General features: G+C 48.1%; 8 protein-coding genes across 8 annotated transcripts; 5 read left to right on the top strand and 3 right to left on the bottom strand.

Annotated features, from left to right (window-relative positions):
• Positions 1 to 1,151: 1,151 nt before the first annotated feature.
• sec16 (COPII coat assembly protein SEC16) lies at positions 1,152 to 7,146 on the top strand (the record flags this gene model as incomplete). The annotated part of the gene is made up of 2 exons (XM_056927267.1): positions 1,152 to 6,510; positions 6,569 to 7,146. 2 exons carry the CDS (start codon positions 1,152 to 1,154, stop codon positions 7,144 to 7,146), a joined length of 5,937 nt encoding a protein of 1,978 aa, XP_056774315.1.
• Positions 7,147 to 7,706: 560 nt separating this feature from the next.
• On the bottom strand, positions 7,707 to 8,906 carry N7478_011052 (checkpoint protein HUS1 family protein; the record flags this gene model as incomplete). Its single annotated transcript, XM_056927266.1, has 4 exons — positions 7,707 to 7,733; positions 7,801 to 7,877; positions 7,936 to 8,773; positions 8,829 to 8,906. 4 exons carry the CDS (start codon positions 8,904 to 8,906, stop codon positions 7,707 to 7,709), a joined length of 1,020 nt encoding a protein of 339 aa, XP_056774314.1.
• Positions 8,907 to 9,952: 1,046 nt separating this feature from the next.
• Positions 9,953 to 11,021, bottom strand: N7478_011051 (uncharacterized protein; the record flags this gene model as incomplete). Its single annotated transcript, XM_056927265.1, has 3 exons — positions 9,953 to 10,638; positions 10,689 to 10,723; positions 10,771 to 11,021. 3 exons carry the CDS (start codon positions 11,019 to 11,021, stop codon positions 9,953 to 9,955), a joined length of 972 nt encoding a protein of 323 aa, XP_056774313.1.
• A 762-nt stretch (positions 11,022 to 11,783) lies between these two features.
• N7478_011050 (tyrosine--tRNA ligase TYS1) lies at positions 11,784 to 13,225 on the top strand (the record flags this gene model as incomplete). The annotated part of the gene is made up of 6 exons (XM_056927264.1): positions 11,784 to 11,907; positions 11,979 to 12,410; positions 12,466 to 12,530; positions 12,589 to 12,655; positions 12,710 to 12,942; positions 13,007 to 13,225. The coding sequence occupies 6 exons, from the start codon at positions 11,784 to 11,786 to the stop codon at positions 13,223 to 13,225; spliced, it is 1,140 nt and encodes a 379-aa protein (XP_056774312.1).
• Positions 13,226 to 14,140: 915 nt separating this feature from the next.
• On the top strand, positions 14,141 to 15,759 carry N7478_011049 (uncharacterized protein; the record flags this gene model as incomplete). The annotated part of the gene is made up of 3 exons (XM_056927263.1): positions 14,141 to 14,494; positions 14,561 to 14,809; positions 14,872 to 15,759. The coding sequence occupies 3 exons, from the start codon at positions 14,141 to 14,143 to the stop codon at positions 15,757 to 15,759; spliced, it is 1,491 nt and encodes a 496-aa protein (XP_056774311.1).
• Positions 15,760 to 17,081: 1,322 nt separating this feature from the next.
• Positions 17,082 to 21,059, top strand: N7478_011048 (GAS2 domain protein; the record flags this gene model as incomplete). Its single annotated transcript, XM_056927262.1, has 1 exon — positions 17,082 to 21,059. The coding sequence occupies one exon, from the start codon at positions 17,082 to 17,084 to the stop codon at positions 21,057 to 21,059; it is 3,978 nt and encodes a 1,325-aa protein (XP_056774310.1).
• Positions 21,060 to 21,449: 390 nt separating this feature from the next.
• On the bottom strand, positions 21,450 to 23,153 carry N7478_011047 (MFS general substrate transporter; the record flags this gene model as incomplete). Its single annotated transcript, XM_056927261.1, has 4 exons — positions 21,450 to 21,848; positions 21,975 to 22,339; positions 22,437 to 22,810; positions 22,894 to 23,153. 4 exons carry the CDS (start codon positions 23,151 to 23,153, stop codon positions 21,450 to 21,452), a joined length of 1,398 nt encoding a protein of 465 aa, XP_056774309.1.
• A 1,213-nt stretch (positions 23,154 to 24,366) lies between these two features.
• Positions 24,367 to 25,607, top strand: N7478_011046 (uncharacterized protein; the record flags this gene model as incomplete). Its single annotated transcript, XM_056927260.1, has 3 exons — positions 24,367 to 24,583; positions 24,666 to 25,131; positions 25,193 to 25,607. 3 exons carry the CDS (start codon positions 24,367 to 24,369, stop codon positions 25,605 to 25,607), a joined length of 1,098 nt encoding a protein of 365 aa, XP_056774308.1.
• Between the last annotated feature and the right edge of the window lie 29 nt (positions 25,608 to 25,636).

The following is a 25,636-nucleotide window of genomic DNA, read 5'->3' as shown; positions in this document are numbered from 1 at the left end:
GATTTGAGATCTGCGACTCAAACATCAAGGTGACGCGGCAGCATAGTGGAGACAGAAGTGATAGTTTGACGTGTTGGGTTAGGCACCCAAGATACGGAGACAAGTGACAGCAGCGAAAGTTGTTCAATCGAGGTTCCCAATTCTCGGTTTCCACTGCTCATGCGGTATGGGAAATAATTTAAGCACCGCGACTGCCTGGCACCCGTGACGCTGAGCATCACCTGACTACACAAGACGAGTACAGGGGCCCATAGCGACCACCAGCAAAAAATCCGCCTGTTTTTGCCCGGCAGAAAATTACAAGGCCTACCATACAATAACTTCAAGTTCTATTTAGGCGTGTCGGATATCGCTAAGTAAAGCTTCAAGGGGTATCTTGAGATATCTCGACGACATGTAATATTTCTTTCTTTTTGAATAAGCTTCCCAGTATAATCTAAAAGATTCAGGGAGAAAATGTTTCTCGATGTACGTTTCCATATATCCTTTCAACTATCTTTCTACCTGTCTTGCTAATCGTCTTTCTAGTCATCTTTCCGATTGTCCTTTTAGTAGTCTTTTCATTTAACTTTTTATGTGTCTTTCAACTTGGTTTTCTATCGATGTAGAGCTTACAGTAAGTTATAGGTAGCGGTGTAATAGGCGGTAAAGTTTATCTATGGCCATGGGGTTTTCTCCTGGAGATCGCTATCTGCCGCCATAGATAAGTTCAATAACTAGCTAGTGAGTTGTGCAGCATGAATATAAGTTATCATCATGCGTAATTAGTCATCCTTACAATGCATTGCAACGGTGTTCAATTCGGAACAATGTAGATCCGTGCACATCCACAGGATGGATGACTAAGATTCCAAGTCGGGACCAATAACAGCAAACAATGCAATCTGGGGGCGTCGCGACTTCGGCATACTCAACCTTGTTCATTTTTGCGCTGTCCGGCGACTCTTGCATTAATACTTTATGTCATTTTAATCTAATTTCTTGTCCCTTTCTATACGCCTGATACGTCGCCGGCTCATGGAGATTTGAGTTTGACACCGTTTTTGCTTCGTTCTTGAGATTGTTGACCCTGGACGTCATTGGAGAGACGTGTCAGGTTGCCTCCGAACCCCCCGAATCGAGTCGATGCTCGACGGCCTGACACATTCACCATGACCCAAACGATCTCTTTCGCCGAAGATATCGGTTCTTGGAATCCAGCATTTCGACCGGAACATATCACGCCCCAAATACCGGCGACCATGGCCGAAGATGGCCCATCGGACACCTTGGTCAATGAAAGCGCGCCCGAAGCTTCCAAACCCGACGTCAAGTCACCCTTGAGTGATGACGACTTTTCAGCGTGGGATATGCCGGAAGACAAGCTAAATCCCGAACTGCAGCCTACATCCCTTAACTCTGTTATGGCGGGTGTAGCGCAGGAGAACAGTCCGAACGGAGATAATGTTCAAGACGAAATCGCAACAGACCTCAGAAGTGCGGATTCTACAACAACAACTCCGTCGCATGGTCTTCCCCTTGATGCCGCGCCCACAAATCCCGAATCTGTCGTTACTGTTGAGCCCCAGCATACCAACTCCTCTGAGCCTGCTGCTATCTTTACGTCAACTGATGATTCGGTCGATTTCTCAGAGCTATTAGCGAAAGGCACGGATGCTGAGCAACCGGCCAACCAGCTGTCAGAACCCGTTGAAGAAGAAACCGTCTTTGATACCATACCAGATGCTCCTGCACAAGAAGCTTCCCAAGTGCAACCGCAGCCAGCTGAAACTGCGCAAGCTGAATCATCCTCGATCGACGCGGTATTTGCATCCAGCGAAGAGACTGATGACTTTTCGGCTTTGTTGTCGGCCAATACCGAGCCTGCGTCTGTTCCACAAGCAGCTGAGCCAGTCGAATATCGAGTCCCCTCCGATGAAGAACAAACACAATCAAATGAAGATTTATCCACGACCCCGCAATCTCAATTGCCTGTTGATGAGGCCCCGGTACCACAAGTATCACAGATCAATACGGAGAATGGATTTGCAAACGAGCCGACGGGCGAGGAGTCACTCAAGTCTATCGATCAGAGGCAACAAAATTCCGAGGCGCCCCTATCCTCTACAACGGCAAACAACGCTAGCGAATGGATGAACCAAGGGGATGGGGAAATGGATTCAGATGGTGATGACTTTTTCAACCAACTCAAAACACAAACCAAGCCAATTTTCGCACCGCCGGAAGCAGAGTCCAGATTTGAAGAAGGAGTTCCGCTTCTAGAGGAAGATGGCCCTGAGTCCCCTGACCGTGCTATGTTTGATGATGATGCCAGCAACAATCCTTTTGGTAATGACCATGGGGACGATCCCGAGGGCTTCTTCAGTTCCTCCAAACGTCCAGACGCCACTGATCAACCAACTATGCACATTACACGTAAGAGTACTAGCCAGGTGATGGAATCGGTTGGTTTTGATATTGCCTCTCCAGCTAGCGATATCTCGGCGGCTGCTCAGTTTGATGATGTTATCAAGGCTGCGACATCGGATCCTCAGGAGGACCAAGCACAGTCAAGCGCACCTGTGCCCGCGGCCGCGCCCGCAGAGGATGATTTGGCTGCCCGTTGGGAAGCAGAGTTGAGTGATGCAGAGGAAGAAGACCTCGCAGCTCGTTGGGAGGCTGCATTGGACTTGGATGACATAGATGATGATGAGGATGCAGCGCAAGCCACGCAGTATGTTCCGCAAAGTCCGTTACATGCTGGCCCGGCGGCTCTGAATAGCCCATTTGAGACACCTCAACAACAACAACAGACCCCTCCGAGACCTATTCCGGGTGTATATGTCCCTCATCAGCCTTCCACCGCAGATTTGGTAGGCGGAGTTGGTTTCCCTGGTGCTCCACCTCAAAACTCCAGTGTACCTCCGTACTATGCACAACAGCCACCCAACCCAGTGAATTCCAGAGGAGAAAGCTTTGCTGAACGATCGAAAGAAGGTTACAAATCCCCTTACGATCTTCCTGATGACCTGTCGAGACCTCGACGCCCTATTCTCACCCACAAGCCTACCCCAAAGGTAGACAACAGCATGCCCCCACCGCCACCCCCAGGAAGTGGCCCAGGGCATTATATTGGCTCGGCTGCAGCTCCCCCATTCACTGCCACGGCTCCTTCGGCACCAGCACCAACAGCAGCGCCTGTCGCCCCGCTGCCTACCCCAAAGAACTTTTTTGAGGAGCTTCCAATGCCTGCTCCGCGGTCTCGCCCGGCCAGTTCTGGTCGCTATACCCCTAACCCTACGGTCACGGCAACAGGGCCGTCTGTAGGTCCGCCACCCCAAAATCCGTATGCGACTATACCAGCTCCTACTCTCGCCTCACAGCCTCCTGTTGGACCTCCCGCTGCTCCTCCCACTGCACATTTTCCCGCGCATTCTTCGCTTGAACCACCCGAGCGGTTAGACCCATACGGTTCTACAGGACTTTTGGCTTCCAGTGCGCCGTCTGGCCCAATCGCCACGTCCAGATATTCTCCGAAGCCTCCTGGATTACAACCTTCAGGGAAGCCAGCTTCCTCTCCTAGATACTCGCCTGCGCCGCCGCCTGTGCCTGCTGGTGGTCGGGGTCGCTATGCCTCGCAACCATTAAGTGTCCCTGGACAAGGTTCCAATATGCCATTCCAACCTCGTACTTCGAGTCCCCTCGCATATCACGAAAAGGTTTCATATCAACCCAACGAGGCCCAGCAGATGCCGCCACCTTCTCTTCAGCCCTCTGTGGATCTTTCCCCCCCTCGACAGCGCCCGAGTGTGGACCAAGGATCACCATATGCCCCACAGACTTCTAATGGGTCTCTTTACGCTCCTGGCGTTCCACAAATTCCTCAGCAAACACCGCCAAAGCTCCCATATGCGCCTCAGGAATATCTCGACGAGTTTACAAAGCGCATGACACCAAATAACAACTATGCTCCTGCTCCTGCCCCCCCTATGGTACCCGATATCCAGCCTTCCCAACCACTTGATTCGGGGGTTGTCTCTCCTCGCAGATCGCAAACGCAGTCTCCAGGACAACAACAATTGACAAGTCCTCGAGCTTTCGTTCCTTCAATTGAGACTATGCCACGTCCTGCTTCGGTCCATGGTTCCAGCTCCCCAACAAAGACTGTCAACCCGTATGCTCCTCAGCAAGCTGCAAACCGCGCACGGGCTGCTTCAAAGGCTTCCCAACAACTGGAGTTCATCGTACCTACAGATGGACAGGAGCAGGATCCCCTTGGCCGTTGGAAAGGTGCTCCTATCTTCAAGTTTGGATTTGGAGGCTCGGTGATTTCTTGTTTCCCTAAACACATTCCTCGTTACTCGGCCGGCATTCCGTCACCAATGATCAAGCCTACTCTTGGTGACCCTAGATACTCACAGCTTGATTCTTGGCTACCATCTGGTGACACTATAGTACCTCATCCCGGACCCCTGAAGGCCAAGTCCAAAAAGAAGGATGTGCTGGCCTGGCTTTCGAGCAAGATTGCAGCCTTTGAGAACGAGGAAACGCCAAGCTTCAATAATTCGCAACCTGATGCGCGAGCGCGTCATGAAGAGAAGATTCTGCTATGGAAGATGACTAAAATCCTCGTTGAGAACGATGGCACCCTTGAAGGGTCGCCCGAAATTCAGAAGTCACTACGCCAGGTCATTTTCCCGAGTCTTCAAGAGTCTCAGCCTGATGGATCTTATGGCAACTCATTCGCCGCCCCTGGTGCTGCCCAACCCTTTGGTCTGCCATCTCAAGCAGATTCTGCTGATGCTCAATGGAGCCAGGAACTTCGTACTAATCTTCTCCTCGGTGAGCGTGAGAAGGCAGTCTGGGGTGCAGTCGATCGGCGACTTTGGGGTCACGCAATGATTATCGCCTCTACGATGGAGAAATCTATTTGGAAGCAAGTTGTGCAAGAATATGTTCGGCGTGAGGTTCGATCTCCGAGTGGTGGCACTGAATCGCTTGCAGCTCTCTACGAAATCTTTGCTGGAAACGTTGAGGAGAGTATTGATGAACTGGTGCCCCCATCTGCGCGAGCTGGCCATCATCTAATAAGCAAAGCAGACGGGCAGGGCACATCCAAGAATGCCCTCGCTGGCCTTGAAAGCTGGAGAGATACCCTCGGGTTGGTGCTAAGCAACCGCAGCTCTGACGATCATCAGGCGCTACTAGCACTTGGTCATCTATTAGCTTCGTACGGCCGTATTGAGGCCGCTCACATCTGTTTCATTTTCTCTCGAAGTGTTGTCTTCGGCGGAGCCGATGATCCTCAGGCCAATATTGTGCTTCTTGGAGCTGATCACCAGCGTCTACCTTGCACCTTACTTGACGAAGATGCTATTCTCCTGACTGAGATCTACGAATTCGCTACTTCTGTCTTAGCGAACTCTCCAACCGCCAATTTATCACATCTTTTGGCCTTCAAACTTCTTCATGCCAAGTACCTCGCTGATCGCGGTCGCAAAACAGAGGCACAGAATTACTGCGATTCATTGGCTACATCGCTTAAGTCGACTACTCGACCGTCACCCTATCACCACCAGTACCTGTTTGCTGAGATTGATGAACTATCAGCTCGCCTTCGACAAACCGCTAGCGATGGTAATTCGTCTTGGATTTCAAAACCTAGCATGGAGAGGGTGTCTGGCTCTATGTGGGCTCGATTTAATAGTTTTGTCGCAGGCGATGAGAGTGATGCTGCATCGAATGTTTCCGGTAAAGCGCCTGACGCTCCCGAATTTGGTCCCTTTGCGAATGTAGCTGGAACCCCCACCGTGAGCCGGTCCCCGTCTATGTCTGATATGTATGGGTCTTATCCTGGAGCCGGGGCACAGCCAATTCCTGCTGGCGGGTCTTCCAAGTATCTTCCATCGAGCCAGTATGCACCGACCGCGTCCCCAGATCAACAATTTCGTGGTCGGTCTTCAATGGATTCTCAACGGTCTGCTTCTGGTGGTCTCGCTTTTGGTCAACGACGTCTGTCACAGGAACCTGAAACCCCAGTGGATTCTATGTTCTCAAACGCTTTGATGTATGGATCACCAGGCTCTGTTGGGTACCAGCCCACGCCGCCTCAGTCATCATACGTACCTCTAGCGCCCGTCAGAGAGGATGCGACTCAATCTCCAGCTGATGCCTCCCAGCCTGCGGTCAATGGGCTATTCTACCAGCCTCCAGGGTCAAATGACGGCTCTGTTAACCAGTCGCCTTTCTACCAAGGTCCACCTGGTATGCCGCAGGCGGAAAACTCTGGCTACATGCCTCCAGCAGTTGCCAACTCCTATGCGCCTCCATCTTACGCTCCAGATGTCAATATTTCTCTGGAGCACTCCGAATCACAGGATGAAGAGGAGCTCAACCATAAAAAGAAGGCATTCATGGACGATGACGATGATGAAGATCTCGCTGCTCGGGCTTCAGCTCTGAAAATATCTCAGAAGCAAGAAAATGACCGCAAGGCAGATGAGGCATTCCGAAAGGCAGCTGAAGAAGATGGTAAGTTTTGACTACACCCAGCACTCATCTTTATTGTTTTAACTAACTTGATACGTAGAAAAACGTGGTGCTGCCCAGCAAGGGCAAAAGAAGGGTTGGTTCGGCGGTTGGTTCGGAGGTGCTCCCAAGAAGGAACCCGACAATGTCGGTGGTGGTCCTATCAAGGCCAAGCTTGGCGAGGAAAACTCGTTCTACTACGATAACGACCTCAAGAAATGGGTCAACAAGAAAGACCCCGGCTCAGGTACCGCTGCTCGTGCTACGCCACCACCTCCTCGCGGTTCTGCTCCTCCCAGTCGAGCCAGCTCCGGTAGCATGCCGCCTCCCCCTGCTCCTATGTCTGCCGCTTCAGGTAGCCGTCCACCCTCGTCATCCAGTGATGCCGCGCCTCTGTCCTCAAGCCCCGCCTTCGCAGGGCTGAGTGTTCCTCCGCCCATGCCTCGTTCTGTTTCTTCGAACGCAGCATTATCCTCGTCTCTGCCTGGTTCATCGAGCGGCCTAGCCCCACCTCGACCTGCTTCCTCTCTGAGTCATGCCCAATCGATTGATGATCTTTTGGGTGCGCCTACCGCCCGAAAGGGCGGAGCCGTGCGCGGTAAGAAGAAGGGCCGCTACGTTGATGTCATGGCGAAATGATCCTAAATTATCATTAAACCATGATTATGCCCCACCTAGATGAACCCGGTTGTGGATATTTTTATTTTGTTCTTTTCCTTTGTTTTATTATGCCTATTATGTCTTTTATTCTTGTACCCCCACCCCCTCATACTGCCCCCTCTATAATAGATTCCCCATGGTTGAGACTCATTCACCACTCCAGCATTTTGCATGTCTCATCTTGGTCTGTCAGAAGATTCAGTTCAGGCTATACATTTTCTGGCGTTTTTGCACACCGATTCCCGCAAATCCCCGCACATAGCTTGCTTTTTGCCCTTGTTTGCTGCGCATTTCTTCGCCCATCAAAGCGAGGGAGACGATTCTCCTTGCATCATGTATAGTACATCACTTGCCCCTTCAGGTATACTCCGATATATTGTGGATGATTCCTGTTATTATTTTTGCCTTCAATTGGAAGGCTCCTTCTCTCGCATGACTGTTAAAACCATGTGCTTGTTTTAATAATGGTTCCTGATAATGTCGATCTCGATCCTCGATCAACCCTTGGTATAATCTTTCACACCCTCATACGTAGCTACTCATGTCGTAAATGAATTGATATAATACTACAAAGGATTAGTGATTCCAGAATGTAACAAGATAGGACGAAATGATAGCTCTGGATACACTCACAGTCAAGCAGGACTCTTGACCATTCCAGCTCCCGGGAAGGTAGACATAAAGAACGAGAGCCGTCTCATTAATGAAGCCTACATGCTCCCTATCAGCAAAGTCACTCCCAATAAGGAAAGAGGGGAGAATACTCACAAGCCACAACTCTAGGACTCAACCTCCCAACACTCAACACCCGACTCCAATCCTTCCCATCAATCCGCACCTTAGCCCACCCAGACTCATCATCATCACCCACACCTCGCATCCGCTCACTAGGCAACTGCGAATACTGTTCCTGGGTAATATGAGCCGGGTCCAAAGGCGGATTAACAAGTCCAGACCAGACACTCGCAATTTTCAACTCATCCGTCGCAATAGCCAGTTTCAACTTCCCATGCATATTAGCACTAAGCTCTAATTTCGGCGCACTGCTAGACCCAAGCGCAGCAGCACCTGAGCCTCCAGGCCCAGACCCAGGTCCAGATCCAGCTCCAGTCGCATCCCCAGCTACCAGCCCAGACTGTTGATTTTTATCCGTAGAAGCAAGCTTCGTAAACCGGTCCGATATACTCTTCAACTGCAAAAGGCTGGGCAGAATTATATGCACATCTGGATCCGGACAATGCGGCTCATGCAGAGCCTCTACCGTCTCCTCGTGTAGGATCTTGATTGGGATCTCCTGCGTAACCCATGTTTCACGTTCGCGTGCGCGTCTGTTCCCAACTACTTCGCTTGCGGTCGTAGGGTCAGGCGGTTGTTGCTGTTGTTGTGCCTGGTCTGTAGCGAGAGCCATATTGCCATCCGTCCATTCGGTTGAAAGGATTGTTAATGCGAGGAGGGGTAATTTGCCCTTTTTCGTGAGGCGGAGGGCAGCGTATGATGCGCCGACGGCAGATCGTAGTGCACGGTTTAAGACGCTGATGTTGATTTCGATGTTGATGGCGTCGGAGTTGGATTCGAGGTTATATGAGTCTTCGTCGAATATAGTGTCCTTTCTGAGGTTAGGTGGTTGATTTTGGGATCTGTGTTGGTTTCTGACGACTCACAACTGGGATCTGGGCCCATACTTGGGTGCCTTGATCTGGTATGATGGTGAAGCGCACTGCTTCCTTCTCCACGCGCATCCAACATACTTTACCCAGTGATGATAGGGATGCGGTTAATTCTGGAGTGGTTAGCTTTCGTATTTTGTCTGTTGTTGGGGTTTTTTACTTGAGAAGGTTTTAACGTCCTTCAATTGGGTCCGGAACCGCATTCTGACTCTTGTGATGTGATGGTGGAGGAATCTTGGGCGTTGAATTGCGGAGATCTTTGCTTATCGTTATCTCTTATCTATATCGCTTCCACGCGCGTACGAGGGACCAAGCTGCCAGCTGTATATTAACTTTTACCGCCTCGTATACCGCTATCTGTACTGTAAGCTCTACATGCATAGAAAGACAAGGAGAAAGGCAATTAGAAAGACGGATATAAAGACCTATACAACAATAAATTAGAGAATGCGTTATATAAATATCTCATATTGTACTTCTAAGTTCGTTACAAAAGAGAAAAAAGACTATATATCTTATAGATATCTCAAGACAGTGAGTCTGAAACTTAGCTTGTGACTTCCAGCTCTAGAGGGCATATACATAGAGGTGTTACTGTATTACAGGTATTGCGGTTTTCTGCCTGTCTAAAAGAGGCCGAATGGGGCTTTTTGCCTCTGGCCACTATGGTCCCGCACAGGCAGTCAACACGCGACTTCGCAAAGAACAAGTGTGAAGAGAAATTTGATTTAGACTCCTGATACGGATGTTGAGTGAGTCTACATATTGTCTCCTGGTATCTTCGTATCGCTTTATTGATATATCCCTTGCCATTGTGCCCTTGTTGAGCGAAAATACTGAAAACAACGGACATCGATAAACGGGCTACAATGCGACGGTCCCGAACTCTCCTGAATGTGGTCTATTTGCTTGATTTGGAAGAGACGAAAGAATTGGCTACTTCACTTCTACATGTTTCAAATTCTGAGGGTTGACATGTGTTCATCTAGACTTTGACACGGCTGGGTTGAATCACGGCAAAGATTATTCGCTTCAAGCCATTTGTCGTCCACAAACTATCAAGATTCAATTAGCAAGATTATCTCAAAAGACCAATCCCATGGCCATAGTGGAGGATTTTATACCTTGCTCAAATAGTTCCGAATACTGTCAGGAAAAATGAGTACCACCACATCGTCGCTGTTGATGAGACCTTTCCGGGATGCTTGCACCAAAGCTTCAACGGTGCTCCCACTACTACCTCCAACAAGAAGACCTTCTTCCCGGATAAGTTTTCGAGCATAATAGAATGACTCTTTGTCTTCGGCGCTGCACCATTGATCTATCGCGCTTTGGTCCAAAACCTCTGGCGTAAAGTCCCCACCAATACCTTCCATAAGGAAAGGCTGGCTACTCACCTTCTTGTCAACCGAGTGATGAGATTCAGACATCTTCGAGCCAACAGGTTCAACGCAGATCATTCTAAATGATGGGTTGTATTTCCGCAATCCCCGCGAAATACCTGTCGCGGTCCCACCAGTCCCAGTACCCGCAATGACAACGTTGGCTCGTCCACGGGTCTGCGACCAGATCTCTTCTGCAGTTCCCAACTCATGAACAGTTGGATTCTCCTCATTTCCAAACTGATCTAGCATGTGTGCATTCGGCAACTCTTTCGCAAGCCGTTTGGCAACGCCGAGATGAGATTTCGGGGAGTCATATGGAACTCCAGATGCAGTTCGAATGACAGTCGCGCCTAGGGATCGAAGTACCACCTCCTTTTCCATGGACATCCCCTCCGATAATGTGATTATCGTTTCATAACCTTGGACATGTCAGTATTGAATGGTTTTGCATTTTGAAAGAATTGCTGACCCTTCACAGCAGCTATTAAAGCAATGCTAATGCCTCTATAAATCTTTAGTACTTGCAACAAGTGACACGGGAATTCACTTACGTGTTACCACTTGTCGGCACAATAAGAGTATCCCCTGGATGAATATCGCCTTGTTTCTCTGCCTGCTCTACCATACGCAGAGCAACTCGGTCTTTGATACTACCGCCAGCATTGAAATACTCAAGCTTGGCGTACACAGTTGCTTGAACCCCCAGTCTTTTTGTGAAAGGACTAAGGTCAATCATGGGGGTATTCCCAATTTGTTGGGTAATACGCTGGATCACGTCCGGTGGTCCGCTGATGGAGCCCATACTATCGTCGTCAAGGTGTAGTTGGATTATAGTAGAATGTCGCAATTGCCATGCGATCTCGCATCAGTTTTCCTACATTTAACATCCTCATGAATCTGATCCCTTATTAATGGCGGTGTACTTTACAGTCCTATTTACATCATGAGACATTATACAATTCTTTCCACGTCACTCTACATATTTTGATGCACAATGACATCGATGCAGGCTGTCACCAAGGTGCGCCTAAAAGACACTGGACTGAGTAGGTGGTTTCTATTTCTTGGTTGCAGTTTTGGATCATAACGCAAGCCCGGGTGGGTTGATCAACACACCGCTATAGTATCAGATCTACAAGTTACACAGACCGGCACGAAGGCTGAGCAATGCATGCAGATTAAGTACACGAGTAGATTGACTGGGTATTATCCAAAATTCACGTCATTTCAATGTTCGAATGATAATTGATATCGATCTTATAATTCGAAGCCAATGGTCCACTGATATACACTATGGTATTAGATAGGATATCCAATTCTGAGGGCCATGAGGATCTAGTGGCAATTTAAGGTTAAAATCTTCCAAGGTTCAATGATTGGGTCAGGAACGGGTATTAGAAGTCACGCGGCGCTGACTGACTCGGAGTCTGACTCACCTTTTTTTTTTTCACCGCCTTATATATTCTGCAAAGTTTATTGCGGGGTGAATTTTGAAGTAGGACAACTTTTTCTTGGTGATCTTTTCCACTTACATTCGAAAGCCCATTCTCCAATCTATTTCACAATGGCTTTATCTGTAGAGGCGCAGTCGAGATTCGATCTCATTCGCGACAATCTGGGCGAGATCCTCAACCCAGAGATCATCGAGGAGGTCCTTGCCGAGGGGCGCAATCCCCGCGTGTATTGGGGTAATGAATATCCTATTTCGAGAATTTCGGTATTTATATGGCAGGCTAACATGGATATATTATTATATTAGGAACCGCTACAACCGGAAGACCTCACTCTGGTTACTTCGTCGCCGCGCTCAAGATCGCCCAGTTGCTCGCGGCAGGATGTGAGGTGGTAATTCTCCTTGCTGATGTGCATGCTTTCCTGGATTCAATGAAAGCCCCTCTCGAGCTGGTTGAGAACCGTGTCAAATACTACGAGAAGGTTATCAGGGCAGTCCTAGAGGCTGTGGGCGTCTCGACTGAGAAGCTCGAGTTTGTGCTCGGAAGTTCCTACCAACGCAGCTCGGACTACTGTATGGATGTCTACAGGCTCGCCGCTTTGACTTCCGAGCATGACTGTAGGAAGGCTGGTGCGGAGATTGTTAAGCAATCTGCCAATGCGCCAATGAGTGGTCTTCTCTACCCTATCCTTCAGGTCCTCGACGAGGAGTACCTCAAGGTTGATGCCGAATTAGGCGGTATGTTCTACTAATATACCTCAACCGTCTATCTATTTTCTAATAAACAGCATAGGTCTGGATCAACGCAAATTGTTTACTGCCGCTACAGAATGGCTTCCTAAGCTTGGATACCGAAAGGTAAAGGATATTTCTATTCAAGGCTAATTGGACCTTACTAATAAGTTCCAACTTTTAGCGTGCCCACCTTATCACCCCAATGATTGCAGGTCTCAGCGGAGGCAAAATGAGCTCTAGTATCGAAGGTATTTGAATACATCGCTTCTCCAAAAAAAAATACCTTGACTAAACCCAACTAGACAGCAAGATTGACCTTCTCGACCCACCCGAGGCGGTCTCCAAGAAGATCCGCAAGGCAGAGGCCGTCCCTAAAGTCGCCGAGAACAACGGTATAATTGCCATTGTGGAGTTTGTCTTACTCCCTGCAGCCGCCCTTGCTGGCAAGAAGGAGTTCCGCGTGGAACGCCGGGATGACGAACCTCTTGTCTACACTGACATTCAACAACTCAAGGACGATTACACAAATGACGTCGTATGTTACTACTTTAACCCACTCTATTCTGATCTCAGAAACAAGTTCACTAACAAATATCTAGTTGACTCCCCAACTTCTCAAGCCTGCCGCAGCAGACGCTTTGACCCGTCTTATGGCTCCTATCCACAAAGCCTACACAGATTCGGCTGAATGGCAGGAAATCACCCTTAAGGCTTACCCTCCTCCGCCTAAGAAGGAGAAGAAGGTCAAGAATAAGGGTACCGGCCACCCTGGTGCTAAGAAGGAGGAGCAGGATCTCCCAGAGCGTCCCAAGGCTTAAAATATATAAATGAACAAAGAAACAGGGAATTTGCAGTGGGCTATGTCACAGTCTTGCATAGATAAAATCTTGGAGGCCAATTACAATTATTTCTGATATCCTCGTGTGGATTGCACATTATAATTGATGCTCAGTATCATTCACGCCTACGTCATGACGAATGCCAAGTATCCCATTGTACGGTGTAAGTATAAAAATTGAAGAATCAGTTTCAACCAAAGCCTTGAGCCGATTAGTTGGCTCCCGTTTAAGCACAATGACAACATAGATCTATACTCCATGGCCCATGTGGATCCTTCATTCACTCAAAGGCAGATATGGATGTGATAGCTCAGATGTCGGTGGATATACCAGATCGAGGGGCAGCTGCATACAGGTCCCGCGTGAAACACACCGTATTTTTGAGAAGCAAAAACATACCATTTTACTAATACAATGAATCAATTCATTTATTTTCAAGTATTTCGCAGCCATAGCATCATTCTCATAGTCTTTCCGATCCTTTTCTCTTTCTGGCGGATTTTCTAATCATGTCCATTGCTCGGGGTCTCTACGACCTTGACTGGTGATCTAAGGGCCTGAACTTTAAGTGTGTTTCAAATCCTTTCTCTGGAACCAGGATGCATGATCTCATTAGATAATGGGAACGGGATATCCAGCACTTGGAACAAAAATCGATCAGCCTTGGTATTACTCATGCATAGCATATGCGGCTGTACGCACGAAGGATCGAAGGCTGAATCTAGCATATCTATTGGAGCACGAAAAACCCAGATTCGCCCTATGACGAATTTCCTTTTAGACCCGTTGATCGAAAGTATATTTGGTTGCCTTATTTAAATTGTCATACTAGTATACAATTGTCTGCCAGCCCAACAATTGGTCAATGGTCACAACACAAAACATTGAATGAAAATGGCCGTTAAACAGTTCACACAAGTGTCCCTGCTGGATAGCAAGCCACCAGAGTCTTCGGGAAGTGCTATTCCTATTAGCCAAACGAATCAAGCTACACGAGTTCAAGCGTATGAATTGTATCAATCGCGGCTGGGAGATTTATCTCGGGGTGCTGAGCGCTCTCTAGCAACGTGTCACCCTTTCAGTCCCCATCCCTTGAACCTAGCCGCCAATACCCTTCAAGAACTTCGTCAACTGCATGAAGCTCTAGATGTCGCTATCACGAATATAGTGGATAGGTGGTGGACGGACAAGGAAGCTGATCTACCATCGCGAATGCCACTGGAACCCCAGGAGGTGGAGGTACTTCAAGTGAGTCAATCCATTGGCCGTTTGCTTTTTCTTTTTTAATACCACCAGATCTAACTGATCTTATAGTGGATTCAAGCTAAAACAGAGAAAGGGGAGATGCCACCCTTTTTATCCCACAAAGGCGTTTGGAGGCCGGATTTCCTCTTGGATCGGGTAGAGGATGAGACTGGGCACGAGAAGACTCAAGCGCGAATTTGTGAGATAAACGCGCGATTCGCCTTTAATATGCTTCTGCATAGTATGTATGGCCACCAGGCTCTTATAGACCTTGGTGCCCAGGAAAGGGGGCTTACTCCCGCTGCGAATCCGGAAAATGTACAGTCTACCCCCTTAACGAAGATAGAAATCAACAGATGGGTTTTCTAACAGCTGCATAGATCCAAGATTCTCTGTTCAAGCTCTTCGACACTAGAAAGCCAGTCCACATACTCAAAGCCAGTGAGGACACTTTCACGCTGAACCTTTTGCCACCTCTCATGGCCGAGCAAACCGGCATCACGCCTCGAGCAATCAGCCCCTCAGACCTGAAACTACGTCCGAACCCAAACTCCAAAACGGGATACGACCTACTTTGTCGCAAAACACAAGGTGGAACCAGTGTCTGCCAAGAAGACGAAGGCTTCGAGCAAATCCACCACATATTTATCCACCTAAACCAGAAGGAAATCAGCAGTATCCCAATCCCAATGCTCCAACACATCGCCCTGCGCTCTATCAATGACTTTCGAAGCATATTTTTTGCGCACGATAAGCGCATGCTGGGAATTATCCGTGAAGAGCTCGATGATCTAGTTTACAAACATGAGGTCCTGACGCCAAGCCAAGCCAATATTCTTCGAGAGGGAATTGTATATACCCTTATCCCGGGATCTAAGGAGATCAACAGATTGATTAAGCAATCGGAGGACTCAAATTTCATCAAAGATAAATATATCATTAAGCCCATTCGATTGGGTCAAACGGAGGGTATTATCTTTGGAGATGATTTGACACCGGAGGAGTGGATGTCTACGCTGAGATCTCTCTTAGATCCTGAACTGCCGATCCAGTCGCAGTCTATTATACAAAGTAGAATTGAACAGCCGATATTTGATCTGTTCGTTGGGGAGGAACAAGGTGTGCAGCCTACTCATATTGTTGGGTGTTATCATGCGATTGATGGTCGATTTGGGGGAATTGGTGTTTGGCGGACTGGTTCTGGGAAGCTTTGCTCTTTTGATAATGGGGGGATGTGGATTGCTTCTGTTATTCCATTGCTTAATTAGATTGCTATAGGGTATTTGGACTGGAATCTATTCAACTTGTCTCAAGTTCTTCTACATCAGACTTGGTATGGTGTTATGCCTTGGTTCGAGCCAAGCCTTGTTGTTTTTGGACTTCTCAGCTGATATCATACTAAGCTCCAGTAGAACAATAATGAATTGATAATTTTAGTTAATTATTGCAGTTTCAAGTTGTCGATTTCTACAGTATTTAATATCAATATCAATATCTATGTTCTACTGACGGAGGATATGCAAGGTGCTATACTTGGTAGTACTAGTACCAAAATTGTTAGAAGCTCAACGTTTAAACACTGGATATCTGGGTTATAGGTTAATATTTGAATTTCAGATCATATCACATTTAATCAATGTGGCGACGCTATAGGATTTAGCTTCAATAATTTGCATGTATTTATTCCCGGATGCCGAGGCAACGACTACAACCAAGCAACCAGTCTCTACGTATCACATCTGCAGGCAAGGATCCCAAATCATGACATCGTGAGAACTAGAGAATGAGGAATGAAGAATGATCTGTCCATGTAAGGTTAAAGGTTGAGAGCGTGGACCATCATGTATCTATTGAATATCTATAAAGAATAATTGGTAAAGATGGCCCACGTCACCTTGTACGTGGAAGAGGCTCCATATATTAAACAGCGATCAGTCTGCTGCATAAAAAGCTCCAAGCGCCCAGGCTGAAAAAGACTATAAATAAAATCGACCGTGCAGCCGGAAGAACTAGAACAATAGCCGGGCCAACTAACACGCTGACAGGCCCGGGAATTGATCCAATTGAATCCAACAAACGGGAATTCACGAACCAACGATGAGCAACGCGGATCATCGGTCCACATCGTGCCCCCTTTTGGCTCCACCTCCACTCGAACTCCGATCATAATTATTTCGCTGTTTACTTTTTTTTCTTTTTTCTCCAATTTTTCTTCTTTCTCTCCTGTGCTTGTTCTTTGGTTTATATTCTCTTTGTTCCCCTCATTAAATATCAGACCGGCGTTATTGACCTGATCCGGATCTCCTTATATCTGTTCTTGCTTACCGCCAACCTCCGCGTCTCGCGCGTCCTGCAGGTCTCGCCTGTTAGAGAAATTGGTCTGAGCTGGAACAAGGAAGAGAAAGAAGAGAAGAAAAAGCCCACCCCTCATTGGAACGCGTCTCAGCATGCGGGCTCGACATTTCTCTCTTCGTCCACCCGCTATTCCTTTTCAATATCCTTCATTCCTATGCCATCCCGATCTGGTTGAAACTCCTCGTCTTGCCCACTCCCTGTGAACTCAACGGGGCTGGTCAGCCTATCATTCGGAATGGCAGCTAGTCGACGACCCAGCCCTCTTCGTCCTTCTATTCGCCTCTCCCCCATTCACTCCCGAGACAACTCTCGCTCCGCCTCTCCAGAACGACCAGAACGACCCCGTGGATCTTTATACCCCGAAGTCGATCCTCTCCTGAGCAATTTATCTCCCGAATCAACGCTAGCAGCCCTCACCTCCACCGGCACCGTCCCATCGAACGGATCCTTTTCACACGATGTCCTCTCCAAGAGTATTTCCCAGGTTTCTCCCGCTGAACGCGCTTTGGGTATCCGGGCAGCCATAGCAGCACGGAATCTGGATCTGTGGCTAAAGGAGGTACGGTCGTGGAAATGGTATAATAATACCGATGCACAAGCAGGAAAGGGATTTTCCCCACCAGCCAACTCTTCTAAGCGCGATGGTTCCTTTGAATCGAACTCTTTATCGGCCCCCAGCAATTCCGTCGAATTTTATGGCAGCTTGCCCGCACAAGTGGTGGAGGAATATGAAAAAAGAATCGAAGAAATACGCGATGGGATAGATGGCCTAGATGTAGAGGAATTGAAGGAACACGTTCTTAATGCTCACATTCCATCACGGTCTCGCCCTTCCTCCTCCACGAGCACAGTGTCCGTGCCCCCTCCCCTCAGCTATGTCCAACTCAGCGATTTCACAGCTATCGTGACAGCTACCATCCTCCGCGCCTTACCATGTCTATCCCGGTTATCACATCTATTAAATACCTGGGACGTTCGCCTCTTTGTCCTCCGCCAGGTCCCCGGTCTATTGAAAGAGTTGCAAACAACACGGTCTATTCTCGATGCTTCAAACCGCGCTTTACAATCATCGAATACCTCCGAAAACCTTGATGCTCGTCTATCCAGCTCTTTCCTACGCGATGAACACGTCAAAATTGAAGGGAAAGTCATTGATGCGGGGAGAAGAATGGATCGAACTCTTGATGCATTGGAAGGTCGCCAGGATTCGTTGCCTGAACAATGGATTGATGATTTGGAGACGATTGAAGCAGATTTTGCCGCATGGGTGGTTGAGGCAGAGAGATACAAGCTACACACTGAGTGGCTTCATACAAAGAGCCAGGCTCAGAAAGCCGAGCCAATCCAAGAATCTCAACCCGAGGCTCAAGCTCCTGCTACAGAGGAGCGTGAAGTCGAAATAGACACCAAGCCAGCTGCACCTGAACCAATTCTGCCAGTTGCTCAAATTGAACCCATCGAAGAGGAGTCAAGGTCCAATTCTCAACTTGAAGTTCTGACGGACAGTGCACCTCTGGAGCAGCCCGATTCTCATGATTCTACAATCTTTACAGACAGCGACTCTCTTTCACAAGTTTCCGATCCTGATACTTCTTACAACCCTATCGAGCCGGAACATACTGTCATTGAGGAGCCCAAGCACGATCCTGAAAGCGAATCAAATATCATTGTTGCTGAAGATATTCAAACTCCGACACAAGATGAATTCCCTCGAGACCTCCACGCTCAATCGCCGGGCGTGCAGTCACCTTCAAGAATTCCATTGCCAATGACTCCCGACGTTGAAAATAAAGAGAATATTCCCCCTTATGGCCTTTTACCTCAACGATCATCTTCTGTTCGGGAATCCCCAGGCGCGAAGCCGGCAGCTTTGGCTGAGCATATCGATGATGATCCATTTATAGAGAAACCTCTATCTCCAAGGCCCGAGCGGAATAACGAACCCGAAGTTGTCGTTGCAGTCGCTGCGCCAGTGCACGACAAAGTACAGACTGCAAGTAGCTTTGCGAGTGAGGTGAAATCTGAGTCTAAGAAAATCACCCACGACGCAACAACAATACCAAGTATCGATCAGTCAATCGCTGAGCCTGAACAATTGTCATTGACGCAGCAGCCGCTGCATTCTGCTCATGAGCCCCGAGAAAGCACGCCCCTGAAAACTCCAACCTTGATGAGCCAACCCCCTGAAACACCGGACCTGGATAATCATATCAGCGACGCTTCAGCCAGAACTCCCTCTAGCAGAGCTGAAAGGCCAAAGCCACCCGCCGCCGAGCCTCAACAAACAAAAGCTGTATTACAATCACAATCGAGCAATGAATACGTGCCAGCGAAACAGAATATGGCCAAGAAGAAGCCCTTGCAGAGCCCTATCAAGCTATCTAAAGTTCGCTCGGGCAATTTGAGCTTCGACAAGAGCGCACCTGCGCCTCGGGCTCGTCGTCAATCTTCAGGATCCGTGGGTTCTTTCGTGTCAGATGACTCTAATACCTCCAGTCCAGGAGTACCCGAGCCGCATGCTAGTTCCTCGAACGGAGATCAAATGATATCTCAGCGTCCAGATTACCAAAAGCCCGTTTCACGTGGCGGTTATATGCTGCGCGAGGACCGACTTCGACGATTCGAGAATTCAAAGCGCGTCACTCGCTCAACTGAGTTCCAGGAAGCCCGTTCAGTAAGCCTGCCTCTACAGCGGTTCATCAACGAAAAGCTAGACTTGGACTTGACGTCCCCGCCGGTCCCCGAGATTCCTGAACAGTACAAATCCATGAACCACACAGCTCGTGCCAAGAACCCGGACATCTCTTCTACCCCAACCACTCAAGCCCTTCGTATTCCCAAGCGTCGGCCTGCCCTCGCCCACGGACAACCACCATCTGACCCAAAGAAGAACGAACCCGTTTCAAACCCTCCATCCAAGACTTTGCCCGCCTTTGGTGGAAATACTGCGCGACGAGCCATACAACATCAAGATCAACCCAAGTCTATGCGCCTTCGCCACCGCTTGACAGCCCACCCAAGCTTGGAAGGTCTCGGACTCAGGAGGCAGGAGCTCGCGTATGTCGAGGAAGATGCATCGGAATACATGGATAATGGCTCTGGTTCATCTTCGCCGAACAAACACTTCAGGAAGCCAAGAGACCATCTCGATGAGAAGATCAATTCCATTCTCAGCACTCTTCCCGGCAGAATCCACCTCGTTGATCCCAACAATGAGGCAGATACATCGTCATCCTCATCATCTTTAGATCGGAAAATGCGAGAACGGTGTCTTTCCGAATCACCCAACGGCCCACCATCAAGAAGCATGACTCCCGCTCCCTCTCTAACTCTCATGCCTGCTGCTCGAAGACGGGTATCGCATGCCCATAAAACAGAGGATAGCTATGTCAAGCTTTACCATCTGCATCATGGCGGCTCAACTGCACCTACCAAGTTGTTCGTGCGTACCGTCGGAGAAGACGGCCAGCGCGTCATGGTTCGAGTTGGTGGTGGCTGGGCTGACCTCGGAGAGTACCTCCGCGAATACGTGATCCATCATGGACGGCGCAAAGTCTCAGAAACCCCCCGTGTCGAGGTGCAAGGTGTGGCATCTCGCTCTCCCTCCGGCCATTCACCCGGCAGTCTTCTTCCCCCCTCCGCATCATACATCGCTTCTGGTCGTGCCACTCCCTCTCGACCCTCTTCAGTCCTCAGTGTCCGCCCTCCCTCATCTCTCACCGTCCGAAAAACACGTCGGGACTCCACTGCCTCCGAAGCAGTGCCTCCCCGATCAGTAACAGCCGGTAACCTAAGCTTCTTTACCTCTCCTCCATCTGCAGGACTGCCTGGTCAGCGTCGCCTTTCCTTCTCCTCAAGCTACTCCTTCGGCGGAGATATCCTCTCTCCACCAACTACTCATGCGTCAACTCATGAGAACTCAGCCCCGCTTGGTCTCGCTGGCCCCAAGCCTCGCTCACGTCAGATCTCTATGAGTCCCGAGGGCGAGGCGTGGGTCGAGAACGTTCTCCAGAAAACACGTCGATCTACTTCTTTCAATCCCCCTCCATTGGGATTGAGTACCTCTCCCAAAAATAACGATGTTGGATCTCCTCGTCTCCCAGAGGAGGATACCACGGGCCGCTCAATACCTAAAGTACGAAGCGTGAATGACATAAGAGCCGCTGGCTCTAGCAGACGTGTTTCCCTGAGAGGACTGGGAAACCACAGGTAAACCTCAGGAACAGATTATTGATACTTCTTGACTGGATTTACCGTGGAAATTTCCCCATTCTATCTACATTGTTATTACCCCTGGAATTGCTTTACATCATTTGCATCAGCGCGGCGAATTTGCGAAATTGGTCAATATCTATTTTTGATATTACTTGGCTTTGCCTTCTTGCTATTCTTATTATTTTGTACAGATACCATCCCTGTTATTCATTGTCGATACCCTTCAGGCTCTCCATACATATCGTTAATAGCATTGAGCCTATAATTCTACATCTCTCTTTTCTTCATTCACATATCGGAAATTCAGCTTACAGCTACGCAGATGAAAGACTAGTCTAGAATGCGTAGCTTGTATATACTAAACATAATGAAGTGCCCAGGTAGACACCTATAATATCTTCGAAGGATCAATGCCAACTTTAGCAACCCGAGTTGCAAAGATAAAGATAGTCGCAACCATAAGCATTGCTCCCCCAAAGCACTGGAGTCCAATCCAGTCGCCATGACGCAGTATAGCACCGCCAACGGGAGTACCGACAAGAACACCGAAGCTGCAAATGACGCAGAGCATACCCATTCGGACCCCCGTTACACCCAGGTGAGGACTTAGTTTGACGACAGCGCTGAACGGTAATGTCATGTATGTCCCGATGAAGATTCCGTATAGAACCACGAAGACTATTAAACCCGGTGTGTTACTGATGCCGATCCACGCGAAGGATAATACGGCTAAACCGAAGCAGGTTGGTATAAACATGTTTACTGGGCCGGTTTTGTCCGCTGCGTACTATTTGATCCGATTCGATTAGCTGTCAATTGACGTGATATGCTTGGATTGGATGAGAAGAAAGACGATTGGAGTGACAAAAGAAGATATAGTCAATGGATGTCGGAGGAAAGATAAATCACTCACATTTGGAACAATGCGTCCAATCACCGATCCAGCGTTAAGGATAGGTATAAGATAAGATGCTAATGTCGAAGACATAACATCTTTCTCAATAGCGTAAGATCCAACATAGTAAAGCGGCATATAAACACCCGCAAAACCAAAGAATCCCCAAATCAAGAACAGAACAAACGGAAGTTCTTTCAATGTCGACGAGTCGAAAAGCTTCCTCACTTTCCTAGGTTGCCCAGGCACTGCAGATGGAACTCTCATCACCAAAAACGGGAAGACAAGTGTAGCCAGACTAATGAATCCCATGATACGCGTAGCCCAACCAAATCCGATAGATCTTTGAAGTTGTTGAAACGCAATCGAATATATAATTCCTCCTATAGTAATATAGTTGTCAGCTTCTTGAAATCCCGCAAGACTTCAAGTTTAAGTTGGACTTTGGGCCACCCTGGCCTCGGGGCTCTTGGAACTCACCAACACCACTCCCACTCCCCGCAACACCGATACTAAATGCCAGATGTGATCTGAAATATAACGGTAGAACAGCAACGCTGGGTATAAATAGACATCCCGCACCGAGTCCCACAACGATTCCCTGAGCTAGGACAAAATGCCAGAACTCACTGCATATACTAACCATCATCATACCAAAGACCGTCAGGAACGTTCCAGCTCCTAACAAATGTCGAAAATATCCATAGTCGTAGAGCGGTCCAGTAATGGCTCCGATGAAAAGTAGTAGGAATGCTTGTAGTGAGCCTATCCAGGCGATGTCGGATGATGAACGGGTTGGTAGTGCCTCGTTTTCGTAGTATGTTTGGAAAACGCCATATGAGTTGACGATACCCCTGAAATGATATATTTAGATATTTCGCTGCCATGGCATATGTATGCCTTTTGGAAGGGCTCTTGTTGTGTAAGTCGCACTTACCAGCAGTTGAACATTAAACACCAACTTCCTGCGACCTGTAGCCAAGCGAGAAAACCGCCATCGGGCTTTTCTGGTGGAGATGGAGGCTTCGGGATGGTCCGTTCTTCTCCACTCACTTGGCTTAGGTCGTCGGTGCTTTCTTTCTTCCTCTCTGAAAGGGGCTCCGAGTTGGGATCAGTGAGCTCACCATCCAGTGTATCGCCGGATATATTAGATACTATTGTATGTGGAGGAATGAGTGTATGGCCCGAGCGATCCATTTTGGTGAAAATTTTGGGGGAGAGGAAGGAATTAAGGTGTAGCCCCAAACAATCAAGTTCAAAGCTAAGTTCAGATATTACGGATGGAGTACCTAAAAGGATTCAAATAAATTATTCGCTTAAAGTGTGCGAAATTGCTTATATTTCTATAGATGCTTATATTTCTATAGGTATAAATTACCTGAGCATTGTGCAGGGTCTCATAATCTTCAGGCTAATGCATGGCCCCGGGGCCCCCATGACTCCATCCATGACTGTCCACGCGTCCACGGGTACTTCCTAATATAGTACTACTCCTACAGGGGCTACAAAGTTAATAGACCAACAGGGGCATGATGACCACTTATTGCCAAGGGAAACCCAACACAGAATGTAACACTAAACTTGGACTAGTAGGTTAGATACATTAAGTTCAAGTAATGGGGGCCATTTGTACTTGAAGTTCAGCCGTGACGAATCGTCAAGAGCACGGATTGTTGATCATGTATGATCTTCATGACGATCCAGGGATTCAATGTCTGTGCATTTATATCAACAATGCCATTCACTCTTCTTCCTCTTCCTCTTCTTCTTCTTCTTCCTCCGGTCATCTTCTTATTCATCCTTCTGCGCCCATGAACCTTGTAAGCAACCAGGACGGAAAGTGGAGCCTCTATACCGAGAAATACATTTTGGCCCCATGTGTAAGTTACCATACAAACGGTGCGGCCCGCAAATTGTACCTCAATCATTCGAATATGACTCCTAGGTGCATGGTTTTCATGCACGACTAGATGACATTGCATCACACTGCATGTGAGTCGTGAGAAAAGGTGGTCTGAGTGGCTGAGATGGCCGGAATGTTCATTTCCCCATTTCAGTAGTCGTAAAGTCTGACGTGATCTTATTGTTCCCCCTCCCCGAGACTCTCTCGGATGTATTATCAGGTATCAGGTATTGTTATTACCTCCATAGAGTACTACTTAGCCTATTAGGCTCACCTAGTCTTGAAGAAACTTAACGTATTCTGTACGGAGTACGAAAGGTACATGTTCCCGCCCATGTTTAGTAGTTCAAGTTTAAGCGTGGGGGCTGGAGATCTTCAGTCCTGTTGGGAGATCCATCTTCTTGGTTTCGTCATAGTCGCCCATAACCCACAAGGAGGGAATTTACGATGGTTGCCCTGATCTCTGTCCAGGTTACCCGTTCCTAATTTCGAGTCTTGATCGCTGCCATGTCTTCAGACTCGAAGGATTATTCACCAGGATATTTGGATGAATATTGTGGTGATGAGCTTATCGCTACAGCGGTGGTATTTATGGTTTTGGAGATAGCATTTGCGACAATTCGATGGTATGCGAAGCGCAGACAAGATGTGCCGATAGGTCTGGATGACTGGTTTATCTGGCCTGCACTGGCAGTGAATATTATACTATGCATAGAAGGCTTAAGTATGTCCTTTTTATTCCATGCTTCTATCTGCGAACATGGCAGATGTAAGTTGAGACATGTGGTATTAACAAGGTCATTCAGTTCTTATCCCTCTCGCGGGCGTGGGGCAACATCTTGTCGCAGTCGAAGCACACAGCCCAGATAAATTAATCGCCTGGGGGAAAGGTATCTATGCGTGTGTTTGGATTTGGGCGCTTGCAGTAGCTCTTCCCAAGATGGCAATTATGGGGTTCTATCTTCGCTTCTTCAAGTCGACTTATGAGCGGGCGATCACATACACTTTAATGGCTATCACAGTCGCGACTTTCCTCGCTATCGGACTTACTGCCACCTTTGCTTGTACGCCTGTTAGTTATCAGTGGAATCAAAGCATACCCGGCACAAAGGGAAAATGTATAGACGTGACTGTTTTTTACGACTGGATGTCGTTCCCGAATATTGTCACCGACGCCATTATGCTGGTTCTACCACTCCCCATGATCTTCCAACTACATCTTTCTCAACGACAGAAGATTGGACTAGCTTGTATTTTCGCAACTGGTGGAGCGTAAGTGCACATTTGAATTATCGCGCTTCCATAGTATACTCAGGACTAATTATTCTCATAGTGGAATCATCACATCTTGTCTTCGCTTCTCAAACTTCTACAACCGCAACGCATTCGAGGATAATACTTGGACATCTGTCCAATTACTTAAGTGGACAGATATCGAGCCGGGGATCTACTTTATTGCTGCGTGTATGCCTTCATTTGGTCCGCTCTTCCAACGAGCTTGGAACAAATTCATCGCGCCTTATGTTAGCAGTTTACGGAGGTCGACGAAGGGGACGAATGGATCTCATAGCGATAGTGGTCCGCTCGCACTACATACTATTGGGGGTGGGCGTCGAGATCATAAGTCTGGAAGATATAGCGATGCTCGCGCTGGGGGCTTTTCGAGGCTGAGTGAGGATCATGATCCTGACGAAACGAGGGCATCACAAATTCAAGTTACGTCGACATTTACTGTCAATCATGTTTGAGGAGACTGGTTGTGGAGACTGGCTGTGGA

This window comes from Penicillium angulare, assembly GCF_028827245.1.
Source record: "Penicillium angulare strain IBT 27051 chromosome Unknown utg000008l_segment0_segment0, whole genome shotgun sequence".
NCBI classification, from domain to species: Eukaryota; Fungi; Ascomycota; class Eurotiomycetes; order Eurotiales; family Aspergillaceae; genus Penicillium; species Penicillium angulare.
The sequence above is the reverse complement of the archived record's forward strand: the minus strand, read 5'-3'. Positions and strand labels throughout refer to the sequence as shown.